The sequence below is a fragment of the Lactuca virosa genome, chromosome 6, assembly GCF_052849685.1.
Source record: "Lactuca virosa cultivar CGN04683 chromosome 6, Lactuca_virosa_CGN04683_v6, whole genome shotgun sequence".
NCBI lineage: Eukaryota > Viridiplantae > Streptophyta > Magnoliopsida > Asterales > Asteraceae > Lactuca > Lactuca virosa.
Window position 1 is genome coordinate 265,675,250 of NC_136431.1, and position 12,065 is coordinate 265,687,314.

General features: G+C 35.9%; 1 protein-coding gene across 2 annotated transcripts; it reads right to left on the minus strand.

Moving 5' to 3' along the window:
• Nucleotides 1-6,992: 6,992 nt before the first annotated feature.
• LOC145119191 (nucleobase-ascorbate transporter 3-like) lies at nt 6,993-11,767 on the minus strand. 2 transcript variants are annotated; one of them, XM_079054815.1, is made up of 14 exons: nt 11,470-11,767; nt 10,692-10,789; nt 10,377-10,553; nt 9,861-9,961; nt 9,690-9,765; nt 9,538-9,597; nt 9,239-9,423; nt 8,564-8,660; nt 8,383-8,469; nt 8,236-8,294; nt 8,050-8,141; nt 7,882-7,959; nt 7,426-7,589; nt 6,993-7,299 (listed from the first exon to the last, which is right to left on the minus strand). In XM_079054815.1, exons 1-14 carry the CDS (start codon nt 11,636-11,638, stop codon nt 7,081-7,083), a joined length of 1,662 nt encoding a protein of 553 aa, XP_078910941.1. In that variant the 5' UTR covers nt 11,639-11,767; the 3' UTR covers nt 6,993-7,080. The 2 variants fall into 2 exon arrangements, with proteins under 2 accessions (XP_078910941.1, XP_078910940.1); XM_079054814.1 differs by having other exon boundaries at nt 7,882-7,971.
• Nucleotides 11,768-12,065: the final 298 nt, after the last annotated feature.

Here is a 12,065-nt window from a genome sequence, read left to right on the forward strand (position 1 = left end):
TGAAGATGAGCTACTTGTCGCTCGGTGTCTCGTAGTCGTGCCCCCCGAACTAACTGCCTCGTTTGGGAGTCCCCGATCACTTCCTGTGTTTGTCTCTCATCTCTCTCAATAGCAACCGCATTTGGTCCATTTGATTTGGGGTGTCCTGAGTTTGGTTGCCAACGTCTCGGGTGCGCCGGACCATGACTGGGGGGCCTGGTCAGCTGGTCCTCCATGACTAAGATCGAAAATATCTCGGGTCATGCCGTAGGGCGGTCGTATCCCCTGCTGGCGAATCTATCTCCAATATTGAGTGCCTATAAGGCGTGGGGCCACCGGGGTCCATACGATAAGTCGGTACTCTGGCCATGTATGGAGGATTGATGACTTCGGATTCTGCATCCGAGGCATCATTGTCATTGCCCTCGAGCTCTTCCTCTTCGAGGTTCACTACTGGCTCGACTGATTCATCTGTAAGTTCTACTTCATGTTTCTCCTCTGGTTCTTCCTTTGAGTCTCCTTCTGGGTCTTCCTCTGGGTCGAGCCACCCTGCTTTTCCCTGACCAGGGAGATAGGGGTTTCCTGGCTAATGATGCCCGTCTATAGTGTATTGCACGAAGGGGTATAATTACTAGAAACAAATAGCACACCAAATACTCCTATAGTATTTAAATTTTGTTTAGGTTTGATTCTATAAGCTCTTTGGATAATTAAATGGTAAGTTTTTGATTCATTGTCCATCACAATTACTCCCGAACACATGTTGGTTGTATTTTGAATGAATATAGTTGATCAGGATACATTCACCCCCAATACGACTACATAACTGTCCAGGTTTAATAGCGATGTTCAAATCCTCCAAAGACTTTTACTGTTCTTGTTGTGTTATTAATCTAAAATGCACACATAAGTATGTATTTTAATTATTATGTTCAGAGTAGTTTAGTCCCATTGTATTTATAGTTGCATATCCTGTATAATTAGATATGCTAGTTCACTATAAACAATGCTCTGATACCAATCTGTCACACCCCCGAACCAGACGGCAGAAACGTCTGGGGGATTGGTGTGACTTTCAACATTGTAGTATCATTACAGAGTATATAATTGAAACATAACATCATCATCATCACACATGTAATATAACAACATTCATTGTATACATCGAGTATTGTATTTGAATATTACATGCCAAAATATTCAGAGTATGATGAAACAAAATATAACACAATATCCATTAGTTTGTTTCGTTCATCCTGCTTCAACGGTTTCCTGAGAATACAAGTTAATTTAAAAAGGTCAACATAAAAATGTTGGTGAGTTCATAAGCATGTTTGTGAAAATGATTTGTATAACTTTGAAACCACCAGAAATCCTATATTTTATGCAAACTGTTTAGTATGTTTGTGTCAGATCTTGTATTAATGCATGTATGTTATTGTTTATTTGACTAAAAGGGTAAAGAGAATGTAGAGAGAATGTAAAGGGCATGTAAAGAGAATGTTCCCAGACAACCCGATGTTGTCTGTAAAAGAGAAAGTTGTCATACCAACCCTTGAGGTTGAGTACCAGTACGAGTATGTTTCCGAGTAATCCAAGAGAAAAGAGAATGGTCTTCCGTAAACTTCATAACGTTAATTCCTCTAAGTGAGCCGTCATAACCATACTAAATAATGACAATTTCGCCTGTCTTGGCGTTGTTGGACGCCAGTTTTGATTATAAGGTTTTCGTCACCCTAGACTGAGTTAGTCTAACTGTAGCGAACAGCTCAGGTGTGGGGTGTCATCACCATATAGATCTATACACAAATCCCCGCTCTCCCTCCAAGAGACTCTGGTTATAACTACAGGCTACGATCGTACACTTAATAGGTGTCAACCGACAAAACTCACTAGATCCTTAATCGAATTTACGCGAAGAAAAGTATAAACTCATTCCAGACCCAATGAACCATGTAAGTGAACCACTAAGGCATCGCTAAACATGTAAATCATTTCAAGGCCCAATTGGAATGAGATTATATAACATGGGCCCGAAATATATGTAAAAGGACAACTAAGGCCCATTTCACATGTAAGGCATTTACAGGCCCAAATAGCACGCAAATAGTATCCAAGGTCCGTCGCACATGTTAATGGGTCAATGAGGCCCAATAAACATATAAATAGTATACATGACCTATCAAACATATAAATGGGCCACTAAGGCCCAATAACCTAGAAAATGATCAAATTAATTCGTTTGTTAGTTTATCATTGGTTTTGGTTCAAGTATTCACTAAGATAGCATAAAAGCCCACTTTTTGTAAAAATGACATTCTTGGCCCAATAAGCCAAAAATTTACAATTAAGGCCCAATTTTTGTAAGAATAACACTTTAGTCTCCATTTTGTTCAAAACTTGTGTTGTTGACTAGTTTGTGGTAAAAATAACATTTTAAACCCATTTTTGTCAAAAATATCATTTTTGGCTTGATTTTTGTGAAAATACACATTTTTCTGGTTTTGGGCTTTTCTGACCTAGTTGTTGGAAAATTTGTAGAAAAATGATCGTAAGTCGAAATTTTGATCCGTAAATTCTGGAAGTTTGTAAATTTTGTCTACTTTGTTCACGATTTTTCTCATAATTTTTAATGGCTTCTAACAAGTGTGAAATTGCTCACCTTCACAGGCTGGTCCGAAATTATTTCAAATCTGATAGGCAGTTTTGTAAAATTCGCCAAAAATTATAGAAAAATTGTATGAAAACGTGAGAGTAGTCATTTTAAAGGTAGAAACCTGAAATTTTTGCATGTAAAACAGTTTTGAAAAATATTATCATTTAGGTGGTCAAAACAGTTCGAGATTGGGCCAAAACTTTCCTGTGAAAGGCTGATTTTTGAGTTAAGTTTATAGATCTTGGAACACAACACTCATTTTTACTATTTTGAGTGTATAAATCCCAGATCTACTAGTTTACATGTATTATATGTGATAACACATATTTTTCTCAAGGTTTTCATGTAGATCCAAGTGATAAACTTAATATTCTTAACATATTTTTAGATTTATGAAGTAAATAACACATAACCACCAAATAAATCATGAAAAACACACATATTCATGCATACACATATAGATCTACACAACACAACTTTTATTCTCCCCCAAAACAAAGTAAAAATCAAAAATAGGGGGTATGAACTCACCTTGGGGTGATGGATCGGTTTTGGTGAAGAAGTGGAAGAAGATTTTTGATCCTAGTAAGCTTTCTTGAGTAGATCTTGAACTTAGATGGTTCAAAGTTGATGATCTTGAAGAAGAATTTCTTGAAGTATACTCTAATTCTCGAAAATTTAGAGGAGAGAGTAGGAGTGTTCTTGTGAGCTTTTCTTAAGAGAATTGTAAGTAAAATGAGTGTGTGGTGGTGATTTTTGGCTCTATGGCCGAATTTAAGAAGGATAGGAGGAAGTGAGAGAGTCTTGCCTAGAAGTATGTGATTTACATTGTTGTATGGTGGTGTTTTGTGCATGGATTACCACAATGCAACATTGAGGTGTCAAGGCTTCCATCCCCTTATTATCTCTCTCTTTTTTTTTATTGTTATTGTTTGGACCGAGAATGGGTAAGAAGAAAGGAAATTAGAGGGTTTGGGCCCCTTTCTTGTCTTAGTTCGAGTTTATGAGGCCCACAATAAATATTTTTCGGCCCATTGGGCCGTTAAGATGGTTCACGGCCCATTAGAGTCAAGGAAATGGAGTTTATGGCCCAACTTGGCCCAATAGGGATAACATAAATTATTTTTAGGTCCACAAAGCCCAATATGTTATGTTTATGAATGTGGGTCCATTTAGAACCTAATTAGTGTTTTTAGGCCCAAAATAGTTCAAGTTGAAGGTTTATTGGTCCATTAGGCCCAATAAGAGAATCCTAGTCCATAGTGAACTTGAACCGTGATGTCTAGGGTTTTCAACTCATAGATGAACATATGAGATGTATTGTATTAGGTTTTGACCTTCATACAAGAGTTTGGATTCAAATGGATGACGTTGATTGAACATAAGGTATGATATTCACTTAGGGTACAAGCCTTACAATAGATGATGTTTTCATGAGAATAGAATTTCCTAGCTAAAATTGCTAGTTGTGACAAGAAGAGTAAAATGTTTGTATGAAAAGTTTATAAAATGTAAGGGGTGTGATATTGTGTGACTTGGGCCACTTCACTCCATGCCAACAAGGCATCACGCGAGTTGGCTTGCGTTGTTCACGCTGTGAAAAGATGTCCACTTCATCATCACATCATGTGTATGTCGGATAAATCTTATGCCATAGTAGGTGGGGTGTGATTACAGGGAAGAGAAAGAGAGTGGAGTAAGATCAATTCAATATAGATCGACCCAAGTGTTGTTGAGTATGAAGAATCGGATACCATAACCTCCAATGTGTGATTGTGTTAGTTGTGATTGTGTTAGTTATGGTTGCCACTTAAGGGTTTGGTGGTGATGAAACCAAACCCAAAAATGACATACATATGTTTGCATCAATGTTTTAAAAACCAGTTTGAACCGGCCGGTCGAACCGGTTAGACCAGAAACCGAGGGAGGGAGCGGTTCAACTATCACCGGTTTTACTTCGATTTCTAAACCGGATTAAACCGGTCGGTTTTTAAAAATATCCGGTTGAACCGGTTAAACCGAATAAAAACACATAAAAAAGAACCATTTGCATAATAAAATTTTGTGATTTTTTTTCAAATCTATTTAGTTTTCTCTAAATAGAAACATATGGTAAAATTTTATAAAGTTTTTTGATGCATTTGTAGTCATCTAAAATTATATTTTGTTTCGGTATTGTAGACCTGCACAAAAGGACCGGACCGAACCCAAAAAAAGACCGAGACCGGACCGGTCTAAAACGAGACCGGACCGAAAAAAGACCGGACCTAAAAAAGACCGGGCTGAAAAAAGACCGGCTCGAGACCGTCCACGACCGGTCCGACAAAAAATCGGACCGTTCTGAGACCGGTCCCAAAAAAAGACTACACCATTCCGAGACCGACATAAAGACCGGTTCGAGACCGACCCGAGACCGGTCTGAGACCGATCTCAAAAAAGACCGCTAGCCAAAGTTTATAAATATATCATTTTTGTGTTAATTACACAATTTTTAATCTCATACTATCTAACTTCATTTCTTTTTTTCTTTTATTAAACTCTAGTGTATCATTTTTAATAAAGTTTAATTTATCATTTTTTGTTAATCACACATTTGTTAAGGGAAAAACTTGAAACTGAAACTAAAAAAAACAACAAATACCAAAACCGAGCCGAAAAAATTCAAAAACCGAACCGAAAATGGCACACGGAAAGACCACAAGACCGGACCGAAAAAGACCGAGACCGGTCCTAAAAAAGATCGTACCGAAAGAGACTAGTCTAAAGAAAGACCAAACCGAAAAAGGACCGCACCGAGACGAGACGGGACCGGACCGTTCCAAGACCGACCACAAAAAGACCGGACCGTTTCGAGACCGACCCGAGACCGGTCCGTGACCGTAAGGTCTACAGTATTATACTTTATTTTCTTTTTGACGTATATGAGTTGATGTAAAACAATAAAATTTATGGTCATGTATTATTTTAATGTATTTTGGATTGATCTATAACTTATTTTTATATATATTTTTAATGTGTGTATTTATAAACGTCAAGTTCATGATTTATATATGTATGTATGTGTAGGAAATAGAAAAAAAAAGATGAAAATTATAAAAACCGGTTAACCGGCGGAGTGGCGAGTCTAGAATAGAAACCCACATGGTTCACTAACCAAGTTTAAGCGGGATGGTTCAAGAGAAAATCAGGTTCAACCGGGTCGGTTCAACTAGAAAAATAACCAGTCCCGCATGAATAAAATTGCAGATGAAAGGACAGAGCCGAAATCAATTCTTCCTTTTTTGTTTTGAAAAAAAAAACCATATTATACTTAAAGTTAGTCGATCCAAACCAGACATCGACAAGCTTATGGTGTAGAAATATGAAAAATGAAGTATTTATTTATAATAGAAAACCTCTCACCATTTTCTTATTGAAGTCAATGTGGGACTCTTTCATGCCATAAATATAATATGTCTTCTATTGTGTATAGTTTATATCTTTTTTCCCTTCATTTTTTCCAATCACATTAGGTAGGTCCTTCAAAATAATTAAGATAGTTCCTGAATATTTTTTATATATAAGTTGTTGAAACTTTTAAATTTTAGGTGGGTCAAGTGACCCATCTTTGCATGATGTAGCATCGCCAATGTCGGCGGGCGAACCAGTTAAACCGGAAATCGATCACCATATCGGTTCAACTAAAAAAACGATTTTTAAAACATTGGTTTGCATATACGGGTTATACAATTCACTAAAAATCATTATAAATTAAATGATTTTGAGTGACTTTTATAATCACTATAAATTCAAAAATAATCTAATAATTTTGAGTGACTTTTATAATCATTATAGATTAAAGTTTTTTAGTTTGAGTTATATATAAAGTTTATAAAATGTATAAATGATAGTTTAAACTTTGATTTATATATAGAAGGTATAATAATAGATCGATAAAGATAAAGATTTAAAATGATAATAAAATATTTAAAAAAAATTAATAAATATAATATTTTAAAAGTTTATAAAAAAAATGAAACATATATAATTCTCACTAAAAGATATTCTCATAAAGATTCCACCTTTAAAATATCTATTTCTTAATCATGACTCGTTACTACTTTCTGGGCCTTCCTTTTAGGTCGGCTGTCGGAAAGGACGATTTAACAAGATTTCACAGATCAGATATGATCTTATCCAAATGTGACCTTAATGCTTTCTTAATGGAATCGTATTGGTAGGTCCCTTGTGATATGAAAACATTATCGACCTCATGTCCAAATCGCTCCTTATCCTTTCCCAATCTCTCTCTGCAATTCTGCATGGCTGTTGGCCCCACATTTTCAAAATATCCCATCAAACTTTTTTAACACTTGGCTTCCAAAATTACAACCACCATGCATATACCCATGCAGTAATATACAACAAAACTTACGTCCACCAATGCACGTGTATAACAAAATCAATCATAGATATCTATTAGGCATATACTCATGAATCCTTAGAGGAAAACTATAAAACTCTTCGTTTCTGCTATCGCCTTTCCTGTGTTGGAAAGGGACCCACCATGGCACACCTCTGTCCTCACGTGAATCATGTGCATCCAACGTGTTGTCCAGTATTGTCCCAACTATCATTGCCACCACCGGAGGTGAAGAGAATATGGTGTTCAATATATCATTGAACTACAAAACCATCATATTCATATTCATATATAAATAATAAATTAAGACTCATCTGTTTGAATAATTGTTTGTATAAATGATATATATATATATATATACAAGAAAAAGAAGGATGAGATTGCTTACCCAAACACCATCAGAATTTACAGGTCCACGACCCGTGACAAGATCAGTGTGCATAACAAAATATTGGGGTATTGATATTCCTAAGAATAAAGATAATCCCAATATGTAGATGTTTCTCATTGAATTATTGTTTGTGAATTGAATAAATGTAACTCCAACCGCAGCTGTTGAATCAACAAGTAACTTGTTAAAGATTTGTCACTGAGGTCAGACTGAAATCAGACTGTACTGTGTTTGGTATGCACTGGACTTTGATCGGACTGATGTTAATGAGACACCAAAAGGTGGAATATGGACAGCTCATTAAATCTGCAATTTTTTTGTCCCATCCAAAAAGGTGGGATTGGGACAGCTCATGATCTCCGGTTGTACAAAAGACATAAATGCCCTCGTCATCCAAAAAGGTAGGGTAGGTAATAAATGCAACCGAAAGTAGATTAAGCAAAGAACACTCACCAACAAGGCCATACAGGACGCAATAAATGGCTGCAAATATCGGTAACGGGATCGATGCAAAGAATGCCCCAAATTTCCCTGAAAAAAAAACTAATTTTAGTCAAAAATCAGGTGCAATGATAAGAAATATTGTTTAGAAAAATGTTATGAAGAAGAATTAATGCAGACCGAAAATGGAGAAGAAAAACATGAAAGCAGCTGAGACTTGAACTACTCTTCGACTTCCAACATGAGTTAGACCAAGAAGTCCGACATTTTCTCTGCATTTTTGTATTTCAGAAATATGTAAGTTTATAGAATAAAGAATATCTTGTGGAATTAAAATTCAAATGAAAGTAAGTAATGACTCATTACACAGATGCAGTGGTCCCAACTATTGAACCGAATGCCCCATCAAGTAGCTGGCCAATACCCTGGATTATGAAAGGAAAAAAAAAAACACATGTGTTAATTTCCGATTATTAGTAAATTAAATAAAACTCAGAAAGTTAAAAAACAGACTTGAAAACCAATGCTCCGGCTAAGAACATGTGCTGGAGGGGGTGTGGCACCTGCAAAACGTGATGCAGCAATAAAAGTTCCTGTCGACTGCAAAAAAAAATAACCAGAAAATGTCATGAAACGAGAGTAACAAAAAAAAAATCCCGGGTGTAAGAACTAAAAAAAGAAAAAAAAATGAAACCTCTACAGTTGTAACAAGAACCGCCCCCATCATACCAAAAACATGACTTGCTCTAAATATAGGAGTTCCCCATTGAAATGGATACGACATTTTGATCCTATATATAGTTAGTTAACCAAAAACAACACGTCAGAAAAAGCTCATCTATGAAAGGTTTCATAAGGTATGCAAAATAGGACACGACAGAACATGTTGTACTGCATTTGGCATGCATCGGACTAGGACCGGTGTGAATGAGACAAAAATTGCAATTTTTGTCCCACCCAAAAAGGTGGGACAGGGAGTTGCTTTCGATCTCTCGTTTGTGCAAAAGACGTAAATACCCTTTTCATCTTCATCATTGAAAATAGCCATTATAGTATGTCTAGCCACGATCCATCCAGTCATGTTACACACTATATAAATTGATTGGATTGAACGGACTAGACATACTATAATGGCTATTTTCGATGATGAATATGAAGAGGGTATTTATGTCTTTTGAACAAACAAGAGATCGAGAGCAACTCCCTATCCCACCTTTTTGGGTGGGCTAAAATTTGCAATTTTTGTCTCATTCACACCGGTCCTAGTCCAACGCATGCCAAATGCAGTACAACATGTTCTGTTCTGTTCTGTCGTGTCGTGTGTAACAAACAGGACCTAAAGAACATAAGAAGAATGTGGTATATTTACCATGGAGCAGATTCCATGAGGTATGAACGATCGGTCCGGCAACTAAGTTTGGTTTTGTTACCAACATTGTTATAGGCACCGGCTACAGTGAGTAGAGCAGCAAAAGCCCACACAAGTGCAACGCAAAAGAGTAAAGCAAATCTCTCAAGAATTGGATGAGCCCTATTATGGAGGTGCTTCATATACTATTACACAAAACCAACAATTTCCATAAAATACACACACACACACATATATATATATATATATATATATATATATATACAAGCATACACGATTAGAAGCTAACGATACTATACCTGTTGAAAGACGACCAAAAATATAAGCATAGGCAGACCTATCTCCACACAATTTCCAAGCTGTAATAACATAATTTAACCACGATTATGCATTCGATTATCAAAATTAAATAATTAGAATTTGAAATATTTTCAGAATAGAGTGGTTGTACCTGAGGAAACCCCCGTCCAGATAAACCAAGACCGACTACACAAATATATGCGACAATAATAACAGGACTAAATAGCCTACAAATTATGCCGTCAAAAAAACAAAATCAATATAAAAGTAAGGAAATATAATTAAAGATAAATCTTATTGATAAGAGCAAGTAACACGTTACCTTGTGAAATCTCCCCACGCGCGACTAAATCCAAGAATTATATTGATGAATGAAGATACTATTAGGGATCCTTGAATAGCCCTCATAGTGTGGAGAAATCTCTATCACCCAAACCATAAACAGACACTTAAGTTGATTTAAACAAAAAATTAGGTATTCAACCTACATGCATCAGGATACATACTTGTATATATGTATGACACACATGCATACACATATGTATCTTGTATATATCATGCACAGCCTAATAGTATGTATCTTGCATATAGTGTGCAAGATACATAAGATTATACAAGGATGTATCGGACCTCATGGTTTGATACAATACATATATCATACCATGGCCTGATACATTGATACATGTATGATGTATCAAGCCTGATACATTGATACAAGTATCAGGCCTCCTGATACATGATACATGTATCAGACGTTGATACATCTATATATCAAGCCTGATACATAGATACATAAATGTATCAGGCCTGATACATGTATGTACATCTTTACATATACCTGATGCTCAGATGGAAAGTCTTCATCTGCAAAATCATTTATGATTGACAACACGGGTAGGAGGTAGGCAAAGGATGGTCCCATGACAGTAGGAAGTCTAGTACCGAGTAAAGTTTGTAAAAGGGTATTCAATCCAGACATAAAGAGTGTAGCTTGAATTACACGAGCCTTATCACCCTATAAACCAATAAAGCAACAAACTTTAATATGAAGCAAGATCAAATTTTCAACCCCTTTATATTCATTTTGGAAAATTTTCAATCTTGATCAACTCAATTTTTGAAAGTAAAAGGATAGATATGTAAAAAGACTCACATGATTACCACCCATTTGAGGTACAAGCATGGTAGCGATCATAACAACACTTCCAAGCATCACAATATAATGTTGGAATGCCAGCAAAACAGTTTGACCTGTAAAAAAGATTGATCAAACAATTAGAAACATAAATTAATGTTAAAGAGAAGTAAAGGGGTTAACAAACTTAATTAAATAATAAGAATTATAATAAACAAAAGAGAAGTTTTAGTGGTCAAACTTAACATTCCTTCCATATAAAAGAATATAGATTAACTATATGTTAAATTCAAGATTGACATGGATTAATAACACAATTAAGAAATAATACTATCCTATTTATAATATTAGTAACAAGATTCTTCTAATCAAACAAGAAATCTCTAATCGAAATTAATTTGAAGTTAGAATATTAGTTGGTTTGACCTAAACTCTTCAACAGTCAAACCATATATTTCTTTTCGCCTCCGAAATAGAGGGAACAGGACACGTTTCTGCTCATGGTTGATGAAAAGTTTTATAATTAGTGAAAAAAATAAAAAATTTAGATCTTTTTTCTTTACATAAAGGGGCTTTACAAAAAAATTCCGCGAGGAATCAAATTGAATCAAAGAGTTCATATAGCAGAGGTATAAAAACAAGAATACGATAGCGATAGGGGGAGGAATCATTCCTTTCAAATCAAGACAGATTACAGCTTACGGATTACAACTTTTTTGCATAAAAAATCAAATTTTTTTATCGTTTAAACTTCAAAAATGAAAAAAGATTTAAGATTCAGAAAGTAAAAACAAACCCCATGAAGGATTGGAATGGATGCAGTAGTTTAGCTGGAGAAGCTGTTCGGAGGGTGGAAAAGCAGGTCCTCTAGCAGCACCCAACGGCGGGTGGATGATGGATGGCGGAGGCGCCGCGGATGGTGGGTGATGGTGCCCGTGCCCGTGCCCGTGCCCGTTTTCCACCATAATCAACTCCTGTGATCAAATTTCCGGCAACCGAAATTCTTGAAAGGCGAAAATGAATGGATGACTTAATTAAGCGTCTGGTTTGAAGGTAGAATATGGTGTAAAATCAACTCCATTTATTTGCAGAAAACGATGGGAGGGTGTCTGGTTTCGAGGGCCGCAACGCATTACACACAGGATGACCCCACAACCCCACTTCTCGATGGAGTTCTTTCGCTTTCCACAGGTAAATCCTTTTCTCTTTCCTATGGTAATAATTTTATAATGGTTTGTACCTTGTGAAGATAATTTTGTATATTCTCTATATTTGTTTTTCTAGCTTGGAATAGGACCCAGTCGTTCGATAAACATGTTTGACTCAGACGTATCCTCTTGTTTATACATTGTATAAACAATGATAAATAGCAACATAGTTTTGTATTCTCTA

Bases quoted from the DNA above. Each gene is read 5' to 3' on its own strand.
- LOC145119191 (XM_079054814.1), bottom strand. From the start codon at position 11,638: ATGGTGGAAAACGGGCACGGGCACGGGCACGGGCACCATCACCCACCA. The intron at 10,790-11,469 runs GTTTGTTTTTAC...TCTTTTTTACAG, and splicing joins CCATTCCAATCCTTCATGGG to GTCAAACTGTTTTGCTGGCA. The intron at 7,972-8,049 runs GTCTGCATTAAT...GACTAAAATTAG, and splicing joins GTTTTTCTTCTCCATTTTCG to TTTTTTTTTCAGGGAAATTT.